The 19603-nt window shown below is 39.1% G+C and overlaps 1 protein-coding gene across 7 annotated transcripts in view; it reads left to right on the top strand.

Annotated features, from left to right (window-relative positions):
• Positions 1–19170, top strand: part of LRCH1 (leucine rich repeats and calponin homology domain containing 1) — a 210684-nt gene extending 191514 nt beyond the window's left edge. For 4 of the 7 annotated variants that reach the window (XM_032294686.1, XM_032294691.1, XM_032294687.1 and 1 more), the window contains 2 exons: positions 286–363; positions 7885–12809. In XM_032294686.1, coding sequence (XP_032150577.1) covers positions 286–363; positions 7885–8091 — 285 coding nt within the window. In that variant the 3' untranslated portion in view covers positions 8092–12809. Of the gene's footprint in view, positions 1–285; positions 364–7884; positions 12810–16658 lie in introns of those variants that run through there. The other 3 variants (XM_032294688.1, XM_032294692.1, XM_032294693.1) reach the window with 1 other exon arrangement.
• Positions 19171–19603: the final 433 nt, after the last annotated feature.

Below are 19603 nucleotides of genomic sequence, written 5' to 3'. Positions count from 1 at the left end.
TGTCATATACATACATCTATATACATATGTACTCATATATGTATATCTGTGTATGCATACACAAACACAATAGCTGGAAGAATGAAGTCCAAAATATTAACAGTTTTTATCTAAGATGGATATTTCTGGGGTGATATTTTGTATTCTTCTATTTGCTTATGTGTTTTTTCTTTTCCTCCAATAAACACATATTGCTTGTGCCATTTAGAAAGTTTAGAATTTAACCTGCTGTTAAAATGGTTTCTCTTTTAATAATACATGATTTCTGTATATTTGCATTTATAGCCCAAACTCAGCATGGCCAAATGCAGAAGAAATGTGGAAAACTTTCTGGAAGCATGCCGAAAATTAGGAGTGCCAGAGGTAACATCCAACTTACTTCATATAACTGTGTTTTAGTAAAAATGTTATTTACTATCTGAATTTGAAGCACTGAATTGATGCAAAGCTTTGTACATGTTTTTTCATCTCAGCGTTTATTGAGGAATAATATTGAATAAATTATGTAAATAAATGAACTTTTAATCTAAATTGCTCTATTGCAGTGAAATCAAAGTGACTATGTACGCAATTCTGAGGAAAAAGGGAAATAATTTAAGATTTTGAAGTAAGTGTGAAGTTTCAAACTTGAAAAAAACTTAATCCACTTGATTCTCTAAGAGCAGAAACCGCTGAGGCCGCAAGTGAGCCTTCTCTCAGGTTTCGTAGAGTAGAATCTTGGAGCTGATGGTTTTCTTATCCCAGGCTCTTAAACAAAGACCTACTGATTGATTATCATTCTCTGTAGTTGTATTTTCCATATGTGGATAAAAATAATAAACATTGGAAATATTATATTGTTATTATCACTAATGATTATCATTAATAACAGCAGTGTTTGTATGTTGCTTTACAGCTTGTTAAATATTTGCATTTCATTTTCTCCTTCAGTTTGCTTTGGGCCCAAAGCTTTTATAACATAAACTGATTTCTTAGGCAGACATAAGGCAATCCACTCAGAATATGGAGTAGCTGTATAAGTTGAGAAGTTTATCATCATTGTGATAAACAGAAATTGACAGAAGTTATGTTTCTTATGATTTCTTCTATCTTAATGCCCCACGGAGAAAATAATTTTTAAAATACCTGAGATACTGTTTTTGAGTATATGAATTATATTTCAATATAATTCCACTCAGTGATAGGAATTAATTGCTGAAATTGACAAAGGCTTTTTCAACCCTTTCCCTTTCTCTCTCCATAATTCCCTTTTTTTTTCTTTCTTACTTTCTTCCCTTCTTTATTCAGCTTGGTGGGATTCAGGGGTGGGAGAGAGTGGTAGCCTTCCCATCTTATTTGAGGAAAAGGAGAGCATTATTTAAAACATCTTTAAGTCAGAGCTGTAGCAATACAAGGATGCTTACAAATTTATATTTTAAAGAGTGTAAATTGTATATAATGGATTGTCTTCATGGTCTATTCTGCTTCAGCAGTGTTATAACCTGCGTGTCTATTGTGTGTGTACATTTTAATATTGCATATACCTTTCTTGGCTTTGAATATATATGTCAATGTACTTTACATCCCTTTTCTAATGATTTGCTTCTGTCATGCGCTGCTAAGATTTCCCATGTGCGAATCAGAACTCTCATGCCAACCTTCCGATGATAAATTATTCGTGTCTGTGCTAGAAAGCACTTCATCAGTACTTTGGGTCATTAGGTTATGACCTAACTCCCTGTGATTTTTAAAACTCGTCAATGCTTTTTGGCTTACAGTGATACAAAATAAAATGGAAATGCCCTTAACCAATTATTGTGAGTAAAGATTGGTAATTAAGATTTCCTTTTAAAGTGAAGAAAAGGAAATCAAATTACCATTAAAATGCAGAGCAAAATTTGTCATAACTTCTGAAGATGCCCCTGGCACTAATGTACAATTTATAATTCCCGAGAAGGTTAAAATACAGGCAGTGAATGATCTTTTTCTGCCAATGTCCCATTTAACTATGTTTAGTATCACTTAGTATATTTTTGGAATTATTTTAAAGGTTTGAGGCAATTTTTTTTTTTTTTTTTTTTTTTGAGATGGAGTCTGGCTCTGTTGCCTGGCCAGGCTGGAGTGCAATGACACAATCTTGGCTCACTGCAACCTTCCGCCTCCCAGGTTCAAGCAATTCTCCTGCCTCAGCCTCCCAAGTAGATGGGATTACCAGGCGCGGGCTACCACGTCCAGCTAATTTTTGTATTTTTAGTAGAGACCAGGTTTCACCATGTTGGCCAGGCTGATCATGAAACTCCAGACCTCAGGTGATCTGTCCACCTTGGCCTCTCAAAGTGCTAGGATTACAGGCGTGAGCCACCCTGCCTGGCTGAGGTGATTTTCAAGTTTGCCCTTATGTGTGTATGTGTGTGTGTTTGTCTGTGTATACACATATGTATCTATCCTGATGGATAATCCAATAGCATTTTACTGGTGACTAGAGTTTAAATTCACCGCTGCTAGAAAAAAAAAAAAAGTATGTTAACAGTTGAACTTCTTCAATGAGAATGTTAAAGTAAGTAAAGAATATTTAGTGACAAATCAGAAATTCCCATTGGAAGGCAATTGGCATCTTCCTGTATACTCAAAACAACATGTTTTCATCTCGCAGAGTACATGAGGAAGTGTTCTTGTCTAGGAATATGACACTAAGCTGAGGGACCAGACGACTTCCCCACACCCCCTTAGATATTTATTCTTCTTCACTACCTAGGAGGGTTGATGCCTGAGTGTATATGTGGCACAGTGCAATCAATGATTTACACTAAAAATATCATCATATCATGAGACCACTTGCAGAAATTCGTCTACAATTAGACATTTTAAAAGGCATTTTTAAAGACCTAAAAAAAAAGAGACCCTATATCATTACCTTTTCTTATTGCACCAAGTTTAATATTTGAGTAACAAATTAGTCATCGATTTCCTAGTAGTCAGCATAGTAACTTCCCCCTAATTTGCAAGCTTTTTTTTACTTCTTCATCTATAACTTATCTACACACATACACAAGCCACAGAGATCTTGAGTTCTGCATTTTATAAGCTAAATATCTAATGGACAATGAGAAAACATCCTGTAGATACTGAAAACTCACAGCTGTGTTCTTAAACCTAAAAGATATTGTCCTTTGTAATAGAAACACAGTTTGAAACTACAAACCAAAGTCAGAGTCAGCAGTTTGTATAATTTTTTCACATTCATATAGATGGGATACAGTAGCTGAGCAGATTTAGTTAAATTATTACACGTAAAGTAATAAAATGGGATGGAAATAATAATAATAAATTATTTTCTTTAGAAGTCCGCATAAACGCAGTCCCAGGCATTTGCTCCAGGGTTGGTCAAGGTTCATGACGCGCTTGTGTGTGCTTCAGCATCTAGAACCAGGGGTTTCTCTGATATCCAGGCAATGTGTCTATGCAGGTTGTGGCAGTATACTACCTAAACTGGCTGAATAAATAGTAAAGGTTAGTGGGTAAGGCTTTCCCTCCATGACATTTAAAAAATTTATTATGATATTTTAAGATCAGGGTCTCACTATCTTACTCAAGCTGGTCTTGAATTCCTAGGCTCAAGACACCCTCCCGCCTTGGCCTCCCAAAGTGTTGGGATTATGGACATGAGCCACTGTGCCCAGCCCTTGGTGGCATTTTAAGCCCACTTTTTACAATAGGGAAGAAAGACAGAAGTTCTGGTGTGGCTTATTCATAAATGCATATTGGCCACATTCAGAATTATAAGCAGCATAAGGTACTATCCCACATCCCTTTGTGGTGTTGATGCTTAGTGGTCAGACTGCAGCTGTCTTCAACGTCTAGTGCAAGCATCAACTTGGTCTTGAAGACAGGCCTTGGTGGGCTTCCAAATTCTTTGGGGTATATTTTTACCATCACCTGAGAGTCTGACTCCAATTAGGCCTTGATCCCATGAGACTTTTAATGGATACATTGGGGCTTCCTTTGACTTTTCTGAGTGCTCTTGGAGATTCCTGACCTCTGACGTCTACATAGCAGATTGGCTACATGTTCACAGTTGGTACAGTTCATGGTTGACTATTGGGGTTTTCAAATGGATCCAATTTTAGGGCTAATTTAGGGCTCTTCTTAGTATTCTCTCAGGTTGAGAGAAATCTAATTTTTAAAGCATCAAAAATACTAAAAAATAGGCATTTGGTTCACCAGGGAAATTTTTCTACTGAATTTTAAATAGGTAACTTTGATCTCAAACTTCTGTAAGGCATGAGGTCCTTAGTTTAGCAGACCTGCCCTCTTTAGATGAGGGAAATTAGAATAGAAATGTACTCTGTTGTCTAAATGCTCAGTCCTTCATCTTCCTTACTGTTTCCAGAGAAAAGATAGAGGAGAAGGTTAAAGGTGGCAGCTCAGTTGACAGTGGTAGACTCCTTGAAAGCTGAGGGCGCCTTCCTGCCTATCTGGGCAGCTCAGAGTGCTGGAGGGGGCAGAAAGTTTTCATTCCACATGCGCAAGGGCAGGTCACTTGGCATCCTTGAGCTTCTGCGTCAGCCAAAGGGAGTTACAAATAAAACCCTAAAGTACATTCAGATGTTAATGATAATTGTGTTAATGTAAGTGGAATTATGGCTGAGTTTTCCTTAACTTTAATAAATTTCATATTTGCATTTTTTGTGTTAAAGGTTGTATATATGAAAGTCATAATAGTGTTTTCACTTTATACTTGTTGTCAGGGTTTAGGAAATTATATGTATGTAACTGATGATTGAAGTTTTTGTTTTTTGAAAGACAATCTACAAATTGAAGCTACATTTTTTTTGTTTTAATCTTGAGAATAGGAGAAATAAGTTTCTTATCTTCTCTGAGCCTTATACTTCTCTTTCTTCCCCAAGTCGATGACATTAGTGTTAACTTAAATCATGACTAACACTTTGTGGAAGGATGAGATTCTTGTTACAAGATTTATTTTAATTTTCCATGTATATTCGTTAATTCTAAGGGTGAATAAAGACAGGTTTATTGCTTTATTAACATCAATTTTTAAAATCATAATTTATTAAAAAGAGCCAATCTAACTCTTTTAGCTATAAAAGTTGCAACTAATTTCCAAGCTATTTCTAGCTTTCTCTAAGGCCATAAAATTGGCAATGAGCTGTCATATATTTGGAGAGGACTGGAAATCCTTCCCCGCCTCTCTGCTCTCCCTGCCAAATTATACCTCATCCCTGAATTATGGCTTTAAATTTTGCAGCATGACCATGAACATTCTTGTGTTATGATATTTTAGATTACAAAATACTTTGTAAGCATATTGACTTTTTACATTAAAATTATATATTTTAATAAAGTAAATATATTCCAAAGTTTTAAATAAAACTTTTTCCTAGGTATGTTTAGCCCTTAGAATTTAGACTGTAGTACACCCTGAACTGCCTGATCTGTCTGCATTTCTCTTTGTTTCCATAGTATTTGGGGAAGCTGATCCAGTAGTAATCTCGGTTACACGCTCTGGCGGTGTGCAACCTAAGTGAACCTCTTAAATTCTGGTGATTGTGATTTGTGTTCACTATAATGGGAATCAGCATCTGCACTTGCCTCTGGGGACTCGAATTAACTGTGTTGACAAACACCTTGCTGTGATTACAAGTGCTCTGTAAATACACGGTGAAATTTTGCCTCTTTAAATTTCCTTCCTTTTTAGCATTTTCCAATTTTAATTTTCATAAAGAAATAAAGTATAATTTTTATGTCCCTCTCAGTAAGGATAAATTTTGGAAACCACAAAGGGCAGAATATCCTAGTCAGAAATTAGGAACTCAGCCCTCGTTTGCTTCATGGCCCCATTTGAAGGGCTGAATGTGACCGCTGGCTGTATGACATCGGGTTGAGCCAGAGAGCAGTTCTCAGATGGCCACAGCAGCTCGCACTCCACACATTCATCACAGTGGCCCAGATTTTTGCTACCAGACAGTCTTAGATCCATTTCTTTTTTGTTAGAGATCACAATTTAATTTAAATTAACCACCATAGGCCGTGACTCTAGGTCTCACCCACTTTAATTAAGCCCAGAGCCCATGGCATCATGAAATTGTTTCCTGGATGAGAAGAACGGTCTGTGCTGGCTGCCCCGTGAGGAGTGTACTACTGAAAACTGCAAAGCTGATCTGACTCTAGTTCTCTGATGGTGCTGCCGGACAGCAGACCAGTCATGTTCCTTAGGGTTCTGGGAAATGTATTGAAATACTTGCTGAAGATAGAATCATTTGCTTTTAACATGAAAATAGCAGTTTTGTGAAAATCACATTTCAGTTTGCGTATCAGTCTTCTGTCTTACCGCTACTTTGCCCAGATTTCACTGGTCAAGCACAACATTGCAATAGAAAATTCTTATTGCAATGGAAACTTTTCTTAGATGTTTCCTCATCTATGAATCCATGAGCAGCATCTGTCGCCCAGTGAATTCCAATTTATGTGTAGCTGTTTTAATTCTTGGGAGAACTCTTAACAGTGGTAGCTTGATTTCTGCAGATCCACTGGGAAAAGATGCAACATCTGAATACATACAACATGATTTATCAATCTTAAAAATATGTTGTTAAGAGTATCTCTAACTGCATTAATAAAATTAGCATGTTTTTGATCTTATTCAACCAACCTAATTTTGTAGTATTCCTACTTAACTGAGGGTGTCATGCTAACTTCAGAGGACACAAGTGAGGCAAACTTCTCACTTGGAATTATCTTCCAGTAGCTCCATGATTTATCTGCTTAACAATGAGGCTAAAATAAAAGACAAAATTGTAGCGAAGTATGTAAAATATATATAACATATATCTTGAACGCCTCACCTAATTTGGAAATAAAACTGCATTTATGAAATAGATCACAAATATTTTCAATCTTTGTTTAATCTGGAAGCAAAACCACAGCTTTTCTTGCTTGCTAACATATCAAGTATGATTTTAAACTGTGTTAATTTTAAACTGTGGCCATTTCCAGTTAAGAAATTCAGCATAGGAGACAGTCGTTTGCTTTCTGACAGCAATAGGCTGCTGGAAGTCAGCTCAGAAAACTGAACCTCTTAGTTTGCATTTAGCTGAAAAACAGGTGTTCTGCTTCCTTACATGGCAACTATTGAGTACATAAAACACAGACGTCTTTTCCCCCACCCCAATATACCTGTTTGGTAGTGAAGGAATTTACATAAGAACTCCCTGTGGGGTGTGCCTTACTCTCTACTCTCATCATGCATCCCAGAAACCTTCTCTACACTTTTGGTTAATGTTGCAAAAATATGAAATGTAATATACTTTGACACATGTAGGTACATACTTAGAACTAGCATTCCCCAGAGTTCATCAACAAGCCTAAAACGAAAAAATATTAGATGCGTGTGTTAACTTTCAGAGAGAACTACTTTATATCCAAGTCTACAAGACCAGGGTAAAAGATACACGAAGAGAATGGAGAGGAGGGGTGGGGATTAAATTTTAAACTTTATAGTTTTTCGGTTAGTAAGGTTAAGTTCTAGCTGTCCCAAGTGAAAATCTCTTTTTTTTATGCCGCTGGTGAGCACGTGATGCCTTGAGTATTCGAACTGTGTGAATGGCAGAATGATGTATAAATTGCAGATCACGTCATTCCTTCATGGTGAGACTGCGGGTGAAGGATTTCTTTGACCCATTGGCACAAAATAAGTGTTCCACTATTCTGCTGTTATGATGGATTAAAAAAATCTTTGATGATGAAAGGGTCTTAACTGCTTGAAATAAGGGGTTACTCCTGCCATTGCTAGTAACCAAAAATGTGTGCTTCTTTCTAGCTGTTCCTCCGTGTATTTTTAATTGTATGCACTGTCTCTTTCTGTTCTAACGGCTGCCCTCGGAATAGGCTGACCTCTGCTCTCCGTATGACATCCTGCAGTTGGATTTTCGTCACATTCGAAAGACTGTTGACACTCTGCTGGCACTCGGGGAGAAAGCCCCACCACCAACTTCTGCCCTCCGCTCCAGGGACCTTATAGGCTTCTGTCTTGTCCATATTCTCTTTATAGTGCTGGTCTATATCACTTACCACTGGAACGCTCTGTCCGCCTAACGTCTGCACGTGCATCCAAACGCTGTTCTCTGTCACCCTCAACCTTTGCAGGGTCCTTCCTCCCTTTAAGCCTTTGCCTTGCAAACTCCCATCCCTGTCACATCTTCAGTAATCTCTCGAGTTTTGAAGCTGAACATTACCAAATCAGATTTTCCAGAAGCACAAACTTTGTAGATACAGTTTAGTATCATTTCTCTCACTGAAAAACAACAACTGCAAAGTGTATGCGCACCGCATGTGTCCTCATCCACATAGTGCCAGCAGCAGTGCCACGCAGGTCCTCCTCTCCCTCCTGGTGAGCTGCTGCCCTGGGCAGAGGGGAGGAGGATTCCAGGACAGGAGTGTCCAGCACAGGGATTTAGCATATGGACGTCTTTCATCTGGGTCAGTGTTGAACTAGAATTCTGATTCTGGACTGGGCAATTGAGCTGTATAGGGGCCACCTTGCAGGGGGGACAGAAAACCAACATTTTGGCCCAATTTAATCTATACAGAGGTTTAATAATACCACTATGGACCAAGTTGAATATACTGTCTGGAGGTGTACACGTACTTGTACTGCCTTGATGGCCATTTGATTGGATTCCTCCCGGTTTCCTGAAAAGGGAGCCACGAAGGATACTGGGCAATGTTTCTGCCCACTTCCACCCCGGAAGACCGCTCTACCTTATGCAGAAGAGCGCTCCAGGGAAGGAAGTATCATTCCTATTAGAGCCTGACGTGGAGGAATCACTTAAGCACCAATTTTTTTCTGCTTAACTCCTTGTTAGGTCTACTCTTGAGGCTCTTAGAAAAGCATTTTCCAGAAGGATTTCTATTTTTGAACAGTGGAACAGATCGTTGCTTTTTTGCCATATCACCTAATAACTGCAGGTCCAGAATGTGATGGATTTGACTGTATTCATTTTCAAATAAAGCCACGAGTCATGGAACATTCTTGGTCCTGGGACTTGGGTTACAATGGCAGGAATCAATAAGAAGATTACTCTCATTTTAGAAGAATGTAGTTTCTCTAATTATTTGAAATGTTCATTTAGCCTTTGATTTTCAGTGACATTATCTAGCAAACTGCTTTATTTTTAAGTCAGCTCAAAGGATTATATAGTAACTATATCTGCATTTGGAGCAATGTGATCAGTTTGCATTGAAAAGGAAAAAAAAGAATTTTATCTTAGCCAAAACATCCCTGGATTCAGGGGTGTCTTTGTATAATATGAGAAGGCATTGTTCCAAAGTCAAGACAGCCTCCTTATTTTACATGCTGTTTGCCAAATCCTGTTTCTTAGCTTGGGGAGATGATGGAGCTGGTTTCCTCAAGATAAATTTCTAGTTTATTAAGATGCAAACAGCCCCCAAAGATGGCTACTAAGAAGAAAATCTTATTTTTCTGAACATTTTCATGAATCCAGGGGACTTGAAAATATGAAAGACCACATAGTTAGAAGAATATATTTATAAAGATTCCTTGCTGCTAAGTCAGATCAGATTTGTTAATGGGAAACATTCTTCACATGATAATATCTTGAGTTATGTGAGCTTTTTCTTCCTGACTTTGTGTTGATTGGTAAAATACAGGATATGCGGAAGTTATCTAATTAACCTCAGCTGTGTATGAATAACCCACAGATGTACTGAATTACTTTTGGTGCTATCTTGTACTCTTCAATCTGTAACACAATAAAATCCCTTTGTACAATGTCTGATGAGCACCCTGAGCCATAAATTACTTAATAAACACATTTTGGGTGATTATTCCAAGTTTCTATATGCCCATTGATACCTGTATTCATGGGCTCTCAGCATTCCCATCCGGCTCTGCAGTGCATTGAGAGCACTGCATTAGAGATCACCACTCTGGTGGTTTTTCCCTTCTTTCTGGGAAGAAAATGGGAAAAAAAGAGAAAACGTATTGGGTTGCCACCTTAAAGACAATAATATCAATAAAAACTGAGTAGGACGCTCATGTAAGAATAGATTTAATTTTCAGTGTTGACATAGTGTTCAATTAAAACATGCTAAAGACAAAAGACATTTATATTTTAATTCTGGCATCCAAAGTATTCTTTGGACGCACTTTGATTTTTTTGTGTCATTAATTTATCTGTACTCTAATGTACTGCCCTTCTTGGGATTTATTGGATGATATTTTTTCATTAGTAGTTCGGTAACTAGCAGAACACAATTAATTTAGCCCTTTAGACAAAAGTTTGAATGAACTGTTCTGCCCATTGCCAAGCCATTAATTTCTAATCAGAATGTTAAGCTTCTCTGTGGTTTTTCTCTAAGATACCCGTGTACTAGCCCATATGCTAACTGGATGCCTGCTGGTGCCTGCCCTTGCAGCTTGACTGGGGATACCTAGCTGACCTCCTTAGAGTCTGAGAAGTAGTTGGGGATGTAACTGAGTGGTTTATTGTGCTTACTAAATCTCCTCCTTCTCACAAGAAAGACCATTTTTTCAGTACTCCCTTCCAATGTCAGACAAAAGGAGCCAAGTATCTATTCACGTTTCCCTTTAGAAATAGCCATTTGTATTCTCTTTCTCCAGTTTCTCCAACTGGGGTCAACTCTCCGCTCAGTGTCAGGATTTCCAAAATTTGCAACACCTAATTTCTAAATGCTTTTTCTATTTATGGTTTTCTGGTTTGTAATTTTTAGGGAGAGACACTTACGAAATGGGGCTGGTGGGAAAGGGCCCCGCAGAACTAAAATGTATGACAACTGAGTAGAAATTTCATCAATGAGAGCAGATAAATAAAGACACTTGATATCATGCTGCTATTTGTATGAAATTAAAACTAGTGTGTGGTGGGTTGGGTTCTCTCTTGAAAATTCATGTAGATCCCTGATTGAGTCACAGGGAAAAAGGGTGTTTCGCCTTTACCTATGGGGAAAAAGTAGGGATGACATTTTACAGTTTTAGGAAACTGAAAGTTGTTTTGGATTAGGTGAAAAATACTTTAATATGATTTTATTTCAGGAGACTTGGTTTTTAAAACTTAGGCTTAAGATTTCAAAATTAGTTCTCAATAAACAATTTGGTATATAGAATGTGCCATTTTCTTTCTTCTTTAAAATGATCAGAGTCTAGTTTCCTGGCTTTTCACTGCAACTTGTTCATTTTTGTGTTCATTCATTCATTCCATAAATATTGAATGAGCAATCTCTGCAAGGCCCTGGGGATAAAAAGATCAGTGTGACACATGGCCTGGTCCTCAAAAAGTTTACCCTCTATACCAGGAGTCGGCAAGCTTTTTTTGTAAAGGACCTCAAAGTAAACATTTTAGGCGTCTTGGGCTATGCAGATTCTGTTGGAACTACCCAATTCTGCTTGTGTAGCATAAATGCAACCATAGATGATACATAAAAAATGGGTGTGGCTGTGTGCCTGGAAAACTTTATTTACCAAAACCAGCTGCAGGCCATCATTTGCCAACTCTTGATCTCGTGGGTCCTTAGACAAGTACAGAGTAATTCAACTGATAAGTACCTGTGGTAGAACGGGTACAGGATTCTGGAAAAGAAGCCTGACCCTGATGGGGAATAGTGACCACGAACACACCCTGGGATGGTGGTGTTTCCACTGAGACAGTAAATGTGCAGGAATAACCAGGTGAAGTGGGGAGGAGAGGGAATAGGGTTGAGGCATATGTGTGTGTAGAGAATGAAATGTCCTAGAGAGAGGAAGGACTAGAAGTTAGCATGGTTGCAAAGTGAATAATCCAGGGAGGAGCGAAAAGAAATCTCTGTAAAATGTTGAATGGTCTCCATTTCACACTGAAGAAACTGATGCAGAAATTAAAGCTCTCATACATTAAAATAATGTGCAGATAGTTTTAAGGCTCAAACAATGTGGTGCCAGGACGTCATATAAGCAGCAACCTGAATAAAATGAAACACGCTGGTGTGGATGATGCCATTTTAGGCTAGTGAATGGCTTGGAAGTAAGTGTGTGTCTCTTTGGGAGCATAAGAAACTATAGAAGGGAGAGCCAGGCAGTGCCAGCTCATCCTGTTCCCACCAGGTGTTTTCTGCCAGGACAAGATGAGCTAAGTGGCAGAGCCAACCCTGACACTGAGTTGAGGGTTTGCTGGTCCCACCTGACATTGAAATTGATGAGACTTGCCATCAAAAAACTCCAGGAGCCAAGGGACTTCTTCCTATATCATGACCACAGACCTAACATATTCACCCATTAAGTAAGGGATTTATGGGAAGAGGCATAGTGTTGTGGAAAGAGCCCTGGCTCTAAGACACATGTGGTTCAAAGCTCAGTTTCAGGACTTACCAGCCGTTTAATGTACAAAGTTACTTGAGCTCTCTCTCTGTCTCAGTTTTCTCATCTGTGAAATGGAGATACTAGTGTCTGTCTTGCAGGGTTATCATAAAGAAATCACTAGTGCAAAGCTGTAGTGTGGGTGCCCGGCATGCAGAAGGTAGCCCAGAAGTTTTTCAAAGTTAGCATGTAGTCTTTATGGCTTGCCGTCTTTTCCAGCCTCATTTGCTGTGGCTCAGAAGGATGGATGAGGGGATGTGGTTGAAGCTAATAGATTCTACCATTGGAGAAGTAACTTGAAGCATGAGTTCTTCAAAGGGAGTCAGAAGCATTGTTTTTATGCAGGAGACTACTTCATGACTCCACTTGGTATTTTAAAAAGAAACAACAGAAAAAGCCCATGGACAAACCAAGAGTCTGCTGTCACCTTCTCAAAAAAAAATCTCTGGGATCCTATAACAGTGCAACTTAAATTCATTTCAAGTCCATGTAAAGGTACAGCTGTCTCTGCCGTAAGTCCATTATGAACAAGGGGCCTGCTGGAAGGGCCACTTTATCTGCCTGATCCTTAGAGGGCCCTTCTCTTCTGGATCATTCCTCATCCGGCTGTAAATCTACCATGATTCCTTCCTAATTCCGGCTTCTATGCACACTTCAAGGATCCCCCGCTCTGTGGGAGATGCAGTGTCCTGACTGGTGTGATGGCAAATGGCCCAGACCCCTTTCTTGGGACGCCTCCTCTTTGGAGGCCTCCCCTTGGCCATCTGTCCAACCAGCACCTCAAGGTGTAATTCCTACCGGAATCTTCATTCCAGTCCTGTGATCAAATAGCCAGAAAACCCACGCTTATGTAAGTCTTCTGTTTTCCTGTGCAAGTGTTCTTACATCCCTCCAACCTCAGCAACATAATCCGAGGGCACCTCTGGGCTTCCGCTGGGGGTCTGAAAAGAGGCAGGAAGAATTCAAGGCATACCTTTTTATGTCTTCTGTTTACTCCTCATCACTAGCCATACAAGCAGGAGGGAGGATCTCAGACTCTGTACCTGGCTTGGAGTGTGGAGACTGGGAAGGCAAGAAATGCTGCTTGAAAAAACAGGCCTGGGAAAGAGGGTGCCCTTCACCTAACTGTCTGTGAAGTGTCCAGATGTCCTGTTAGCAGGAGGCTAAGCTTCAATACCTTCCTCTCCCTATTTCTCTGGAGCCCCCAGCCTTTCCCTCGCATGCTTTTCAGCTTAGAACCCTGCAGGTCACTGGAGCCACTGCTCTTCAGGCACTGGGGTCAGTCCCTCATTGGAGGACACATGCCACTCTCCTTTCAGGACATAGGATAGGACCCCTTGCTCCATATAAGCTGCATTGTTCACAGAGATTAGGCTCTATAGAAATACCAGTGCTAGAATTCAGGCACATTCTAGACTACACATAACTAAACAGTGAGGTTGAAAGCAAAATGTCTTGCTGCACTGCCTTGTGCAAATCCCTCATTTAAAAATTTCTATTCACATTCCTTGCTCAGTGTTCTATTGATTTCTTAGTGTTCTTCCTACTGAATTGTTGAGCTTATGTATCCTATAAAACGCTTTGTAATTTTTTTTTGAGATGGGTATCGCTCTATTGCCCAGGCTGGGGTGCAGTGGCACAATCATAGCTCACTACAGCCTCAAATTCCTGGGCTCAAGTGATCCTCCCACCTCAGCCTCTCAGGTAGCTGGGACTACAGATGCACACCACCATGCCCAGCTAATTTTCTTTCATTTTTTTTTTTTTTTGGAGAAATGGGGATCTCACTATGGTGACCAGGTCACACACATTGTCCCCTTTGTAATTTGATGCAAATGCTTTTTTTGCTCAGTCTTGTTTATCTTCTCATTAATCAGATTTTTCTTTTTTTAACATATGGAAACCTTAAATATTTAGGTAATCAATTGTTTTGCTCTTTTCCTTTGTGACTTTTTAATAATCCTTTTTTAGTTTAGAAAATCCTTCCCCATCCATTTATCAGAAAAAAAGTATTAAGTATTCACCTTTATGTTATTGAGAGGGGAGTATTCGATTTTTTTAAAACATCCAACTCTTCATTTCAAATTGATTTTAACATATGGTATGAAGTGAAGACTTATCTTCCCCAAGTGATACCTGGCACCAGGAACTTACCCGTACTGAGCAGCCATTTACAGTTTCCGGCAAAGCCAGATGTCCACTTGGGTGCTATCAGAGCCAACAGAATGGGGATGACACACGTCTTCGCCCTTGTGGAACCTGCCTTAACAATGAAATGCCAGATTCACATAATTTCACAAGCCCGTGGCAGATGATGCCAGGGAAGACTGGACACTGTCATCTGGCCACAGATATCCCTCACCATGCCACAGAAGGAGGCACCATCATTAACAGCCTGGCTCACTATTCACAACTCAGACAGAACTTCCCCATACTTTCTTAGGTTGGCACTTGGGTAATAAATTGGCAGGCAGCATAAACTTGCATGCTCACTTGATACGACATAGATAATCCTAGTTTGATACACAGCAGTGACATGAAGTCATGGTTAAAATTGTTCCTTGAAGAATCAACTGTCTTCTGTTGACATGGGGCCATCTCCTAAGGCCTACATCAAAGTCTGAGGTTTTCTGAATTTGCCACAAGGTAGGAAAGGGTAAAAAGTAGATACAGTAAGATGGTGAGAGAGTAAGAGCCACTGACATTTGAGACAGTGGAGCAAGTTATTGGAGATGTCATGGCATATCCTTTGAAAGCCTTTTAAGCTGAGCGCCTGTGTCTCTGGTAACTTTTGGAGAAGCAGCAAGAAGATCTAGTTCCTCAAACAAGGGTCACATGGAAAGAAGCCCTTCCATGCAGGGTACACCAAATAGCTTCCTGTTGAACAGTGACTCCATCACCTAGGGCTGGATGCAGATCCTGCTTAAATTCTCCTTAAAAACGCTATTCAACCTTAAAAAGAAGGAAATCCTGTCATTTGCAACATGGTGCACCTAGAGGATATTATACTAAGTAAAATAAGCCAGACACTGAAGGACAATTCCTGCCTGACCCCACTCATATGTGGAATCTAAAAAAGTTGAATTCACAAAAGCAGAGAGTAGAATGGTGGAGACCAGGGGTTGGGTGGGGAGGTGGGGGAATAGGAAGATATTGCTCAAAGGATACAAAGTGGTGATTATAGTTAATCATAATGTGTTTTATACTTGGAAATTGATAAAAGACTAGATTTTAAGTGTTCTTACTACCAAAAAATATCTGAGGTAATAGATATGATAATTAACTTGACCGAGCCATTCCACAATGTATACTTTTATCAAAACATCATGTTGGACACCATAAATATATATCTATCTATATATATAGATAGATATATTTTAACCTGTCAATTGGAGAACAGAGAAAGTGAACACTGGGCTGTGGAAAACACACTGTCATCAAGTAGATAAGAGAATATTTGCTGTGGAGTCTTTTCCCAGCCAAGGAGACACACCCTGGAAGAAGACCAATTCCCTTGAATGATATCAGACCAGGGTGAAATAACAAAGGTGGAAAATTATTTCATTGTGTTATTCTGTAAACTGGTTTGTGGACCATGAAAGGTTCTACATACAAGAAGTGACTCACCTTTATTGTTTTTCTTAAATAGTATGTCCTGGACATTTCCAACAGCAAAAATGCAACATGAGAGAGTAGCAGGGCATTTGTGTCTTTGACAGTTTTATGAAAGAGTCTTAAAAGAGAGGCTATTGAGGACCGTAGTTATAATTACGCATTGATAAAGACTGTTCATAAACCATGAAGAAAGGCTGCCAGTCTACCAACTTGCCTACGTTCCAGAGATCACAGGAAGTAAAATGAACTAAATGAAGGTCTATGGTCAGTAGGATGATGTTTGGTCGGTACAAATGAATATCTGAGTGCCTTTAAATGTGTGAAGGGCTATTTGCAATTTTGCTTTATTAGAAGCTATTCTATTCTTGGTGTGTGCTCTCTGATTCTCTGTAGCTCAGTTATTTCATGTAATACTTTCTTAAATATTTAGATCTGCAGACTTCATGATGAAGAGGAGCCTTTTTGAAACAACCTGCATGTATGAAAAATCAATATTTTCTCTGCAAACACAGAAAAGGTCTTTGCAGTGGGTTGAAAGCAAAGGAAAGAGCCAGGCAGAGGTGATCAAACAGGCATACTACAGTGTGTTCAACTTAATTTTCATCAGTGATGCAGCATGATTTTACTCGAGAGTACGATCATCTAAAAATTGATGTTTTATTCTTTTTCCTTTTAGGAAAAGCTATGTCTACCCCACCACATCCTTGAAGAGAAAGGCCTGGTCAAAGTGGGCATTACCATTCAAGCATTACTAGACATCACCGTAACAAAGGCTCTATTCACATGAAACTACCCCTTCTCCATTGGGGGCTCAGACTCTGCTCTCATTCAGGATCCTGAACTCTGCTCCAGGCACCTGTTCAACCCTCTCTCCCACTCACTGCCTGTCACTTCACTGACTCCAGTTACCTTGAAATGATTTTCAGTCTAAGGGAGGATTTTCTACCTTTCAGAGCTGACCTCCGACATTAAGACTTGACAGGTATTTATCTTGAAACCAGAGAGGGAGCTGGAGAAAAAAAACTGAACAGCACATCAATGCCTTTTCCACCCTCCTTCATCCTTCCCACACTCACCGACTGCCATTACCAAACGCCAAGCACAACCGTTTCATAGCAAGACACGTTCATTGGATTAAAACCAAACTCGTTTTAGTGGGCGGGGAGGGGGGTCACAATCAGGTTTTTCACCACCAAATTTTTCAAGAAGTTTCTTGAGACCATTGCCTTTTAAAAAAACTATTTTCAACATACAAAATATTTATATAAATATTATTTATTAGTGAGTTGTTATTCATCCTTTGGATGCAAATTGTAAATTAGGAAACTATTTTATTACTGCTTTTTTGTGGTTAAACACTTTATTTTAATATTATAAATATTGAGTTATTTTCTATCCTCTTTGGTGTGCGGTAGGTTAGGTCTCAGTCATCACGTTTCTGGTGTATATGATTCCAAAAAAAAAAAAAAAAAGCAAAACACAGGTGCTTTTGGGATACAACTTTTCTGGGGAGGCATTATTGACACTTTGGTTTGTGGAACGTTGGTCTTATTTATATTTCTGCATTCCATCCAGTCTCCTACATTCCAGCAGCCCTTCTGTCCCCCACTATAATGAACTGACTAAAATCAAGAGAGCACCCCAAAGTTCTTTGTAAATAGCTGTGATGGAAAAAAAAAAGACATATTAAACTTGAAGATAAAATGTGAACAATTATTTTTTGGATTCATACTTCTTTTGCTATGCACAAAACATTCACATTTTAACACAAAGAAATAATGAGTGTTAGCATCATGTGTCTTGAAGTATACTTTTGCACTGTAACTGGGGTTACGTTAAAGAGAGCCTAGCACCAAAGGAAGATAATGAGGAAGTGGTATAGGAAAGTGAAGACGATAAAAAGTGGATTGTTGAACCAAAAAGGGTTTGAAGGGAAGCTTCGACTGAGTATCAGAAATGACGTAAGCCACGTAGGACCCGAATCAGGAAACCAGCACTTCTTACAACTGCCAGTTTTGAAAGAGGAAATGATTCTGAGATGTGCTCATTTTAATTTAGTTGGTGGTTTTCCAAGTGATCCATAAAATCCTGCAGGATTCACGGTGTCTGGTGTGAAATCTCAGAAGTGAGTCATTGTGAGCCTGTGGGCAGCTACATGCACCATCCAGGCAGGCTAAGGGGAGGGTGCAGTAAGTGGAGTTTGTGAGGCTGAGCGGCTGAGGAGTGAGCAAGCGCCAAAAGATGGGGCTAGAGGAGAACCAGCCAAGGAATGGGGCCGTGCTGGAGTCAGAGATTCACAGAGGGCTTCACGGAACATGGCAGCCTTCTGCGGGCACTTCCGTGCATGTGCACCCGTGCTGCAGTCACAGATGTCCCAGTAATTAACCTTTCTAAGTCTTGTGAATGCTGACTGCACTTTTACCTCTTGAAAAGCCATTAGAAAGTTTTTAGAGCAGCAGCAGCCACAGTTTGTAAAACAAATGTAGAGGGGGACGCAAAAGAAAAGACACCAGGAAGATTGGGCGTGCATTCAGCACAGACCAACATCAACCAAGGCAACAGCTGCCCTCCGCTCTTGGGAAGATGGGGGGCTTTCTGAAAATGGAAATTTGGATTGGCAGCTAGCAGTTATTTCCTATCAGATGTACTGTGCACTTTAACCTAACTTAAAATATATTTTAATATTTTTCTGTACTGCACAAATACCTGTTTTGTCAAATAGCGTAATGATGTAAAGAAGAAAGACATTTTGGACAAAGAGTGTATACAATTTAAGCAACATTCAAAGGTTGACTATATAAGTGGGAATTTAGCCTGCTGCGCCTTCACAGGCATTCAGAATGCGGGGTCCTGAAATATTTTTTTACATGTATATATGGAAGCATGAAGCTCTGTAATCATTGTTGAGGTTTTTTTCAAAATTAAAGTATTTCTTTTGATATTAATTTTTATTATTTTCTTGAAGTTGGCTGTGTAATGTAAATGGCTTCAGTCTTTTGTAAAATTGTTTTTTTTTTTCCCTTTAAATGCAGTCCTTGTATGGCTAAGATGTCTTCAAGATCCTTGTACACTGTTTATATGTGCAATAAAATGCATGGCCAGCTGACAGTACCGTAAGTGGACAGAATGTATATAGTGCAAATATCCATTTTATTATTTTGCAGCCATTAAAACTTTGGATGTACAAACCGCCTTGTGATTGACTTACCCAGCAAAAAGGTTGACTCTGGTCTCACATACACACACACATCATAAGGTGTCATTGCTGAAACAGATTGTAGCAACCATGTAATGTGTATATATGTATATGTGCACATAATATGTGTATATTATATGTATGTGTGTGTATAAAATTTGTAGAAAGAATATATAGTAATACATCACATAACAACAGAGATATATCTGAGAAATGTGTCATTAGGTGATTTCATCATTGTGCAAACATCATATAGTGTACTGATACACTTAGTAGCATAGCCTACTACACACCTAGGCTGTGTGACCTATTGCTCCCAGGACACAAGCCTGCCCAGCACAATAGTATACTGAATAATGTAGGCTGTTGTAACACAATGGTAAGTATTTGTGTTATCTAAACATAGTTAAGCATAGGAAAGGTAC

This window comes from Sapajus apella, unplaced genomic scaffold (assembly GCF_009761245.1).
Source record: "Sapajus apella isolate SASKATOON/1434 unplaced genomic scaffold, GSC_monkey_1.0 scaffold32, whole genome shotgun sequence".
Taxonomy (NCBI): Eukaryota; Metazoa; Chordata; class Mammalia; order Primates; family Cebidae; genus Sapajus; species Sapajus apella.
Note: the sequence above shows the minus strand (reverse complement) of the source record. Positions and strands in the feature narration are given on the sequence as shown.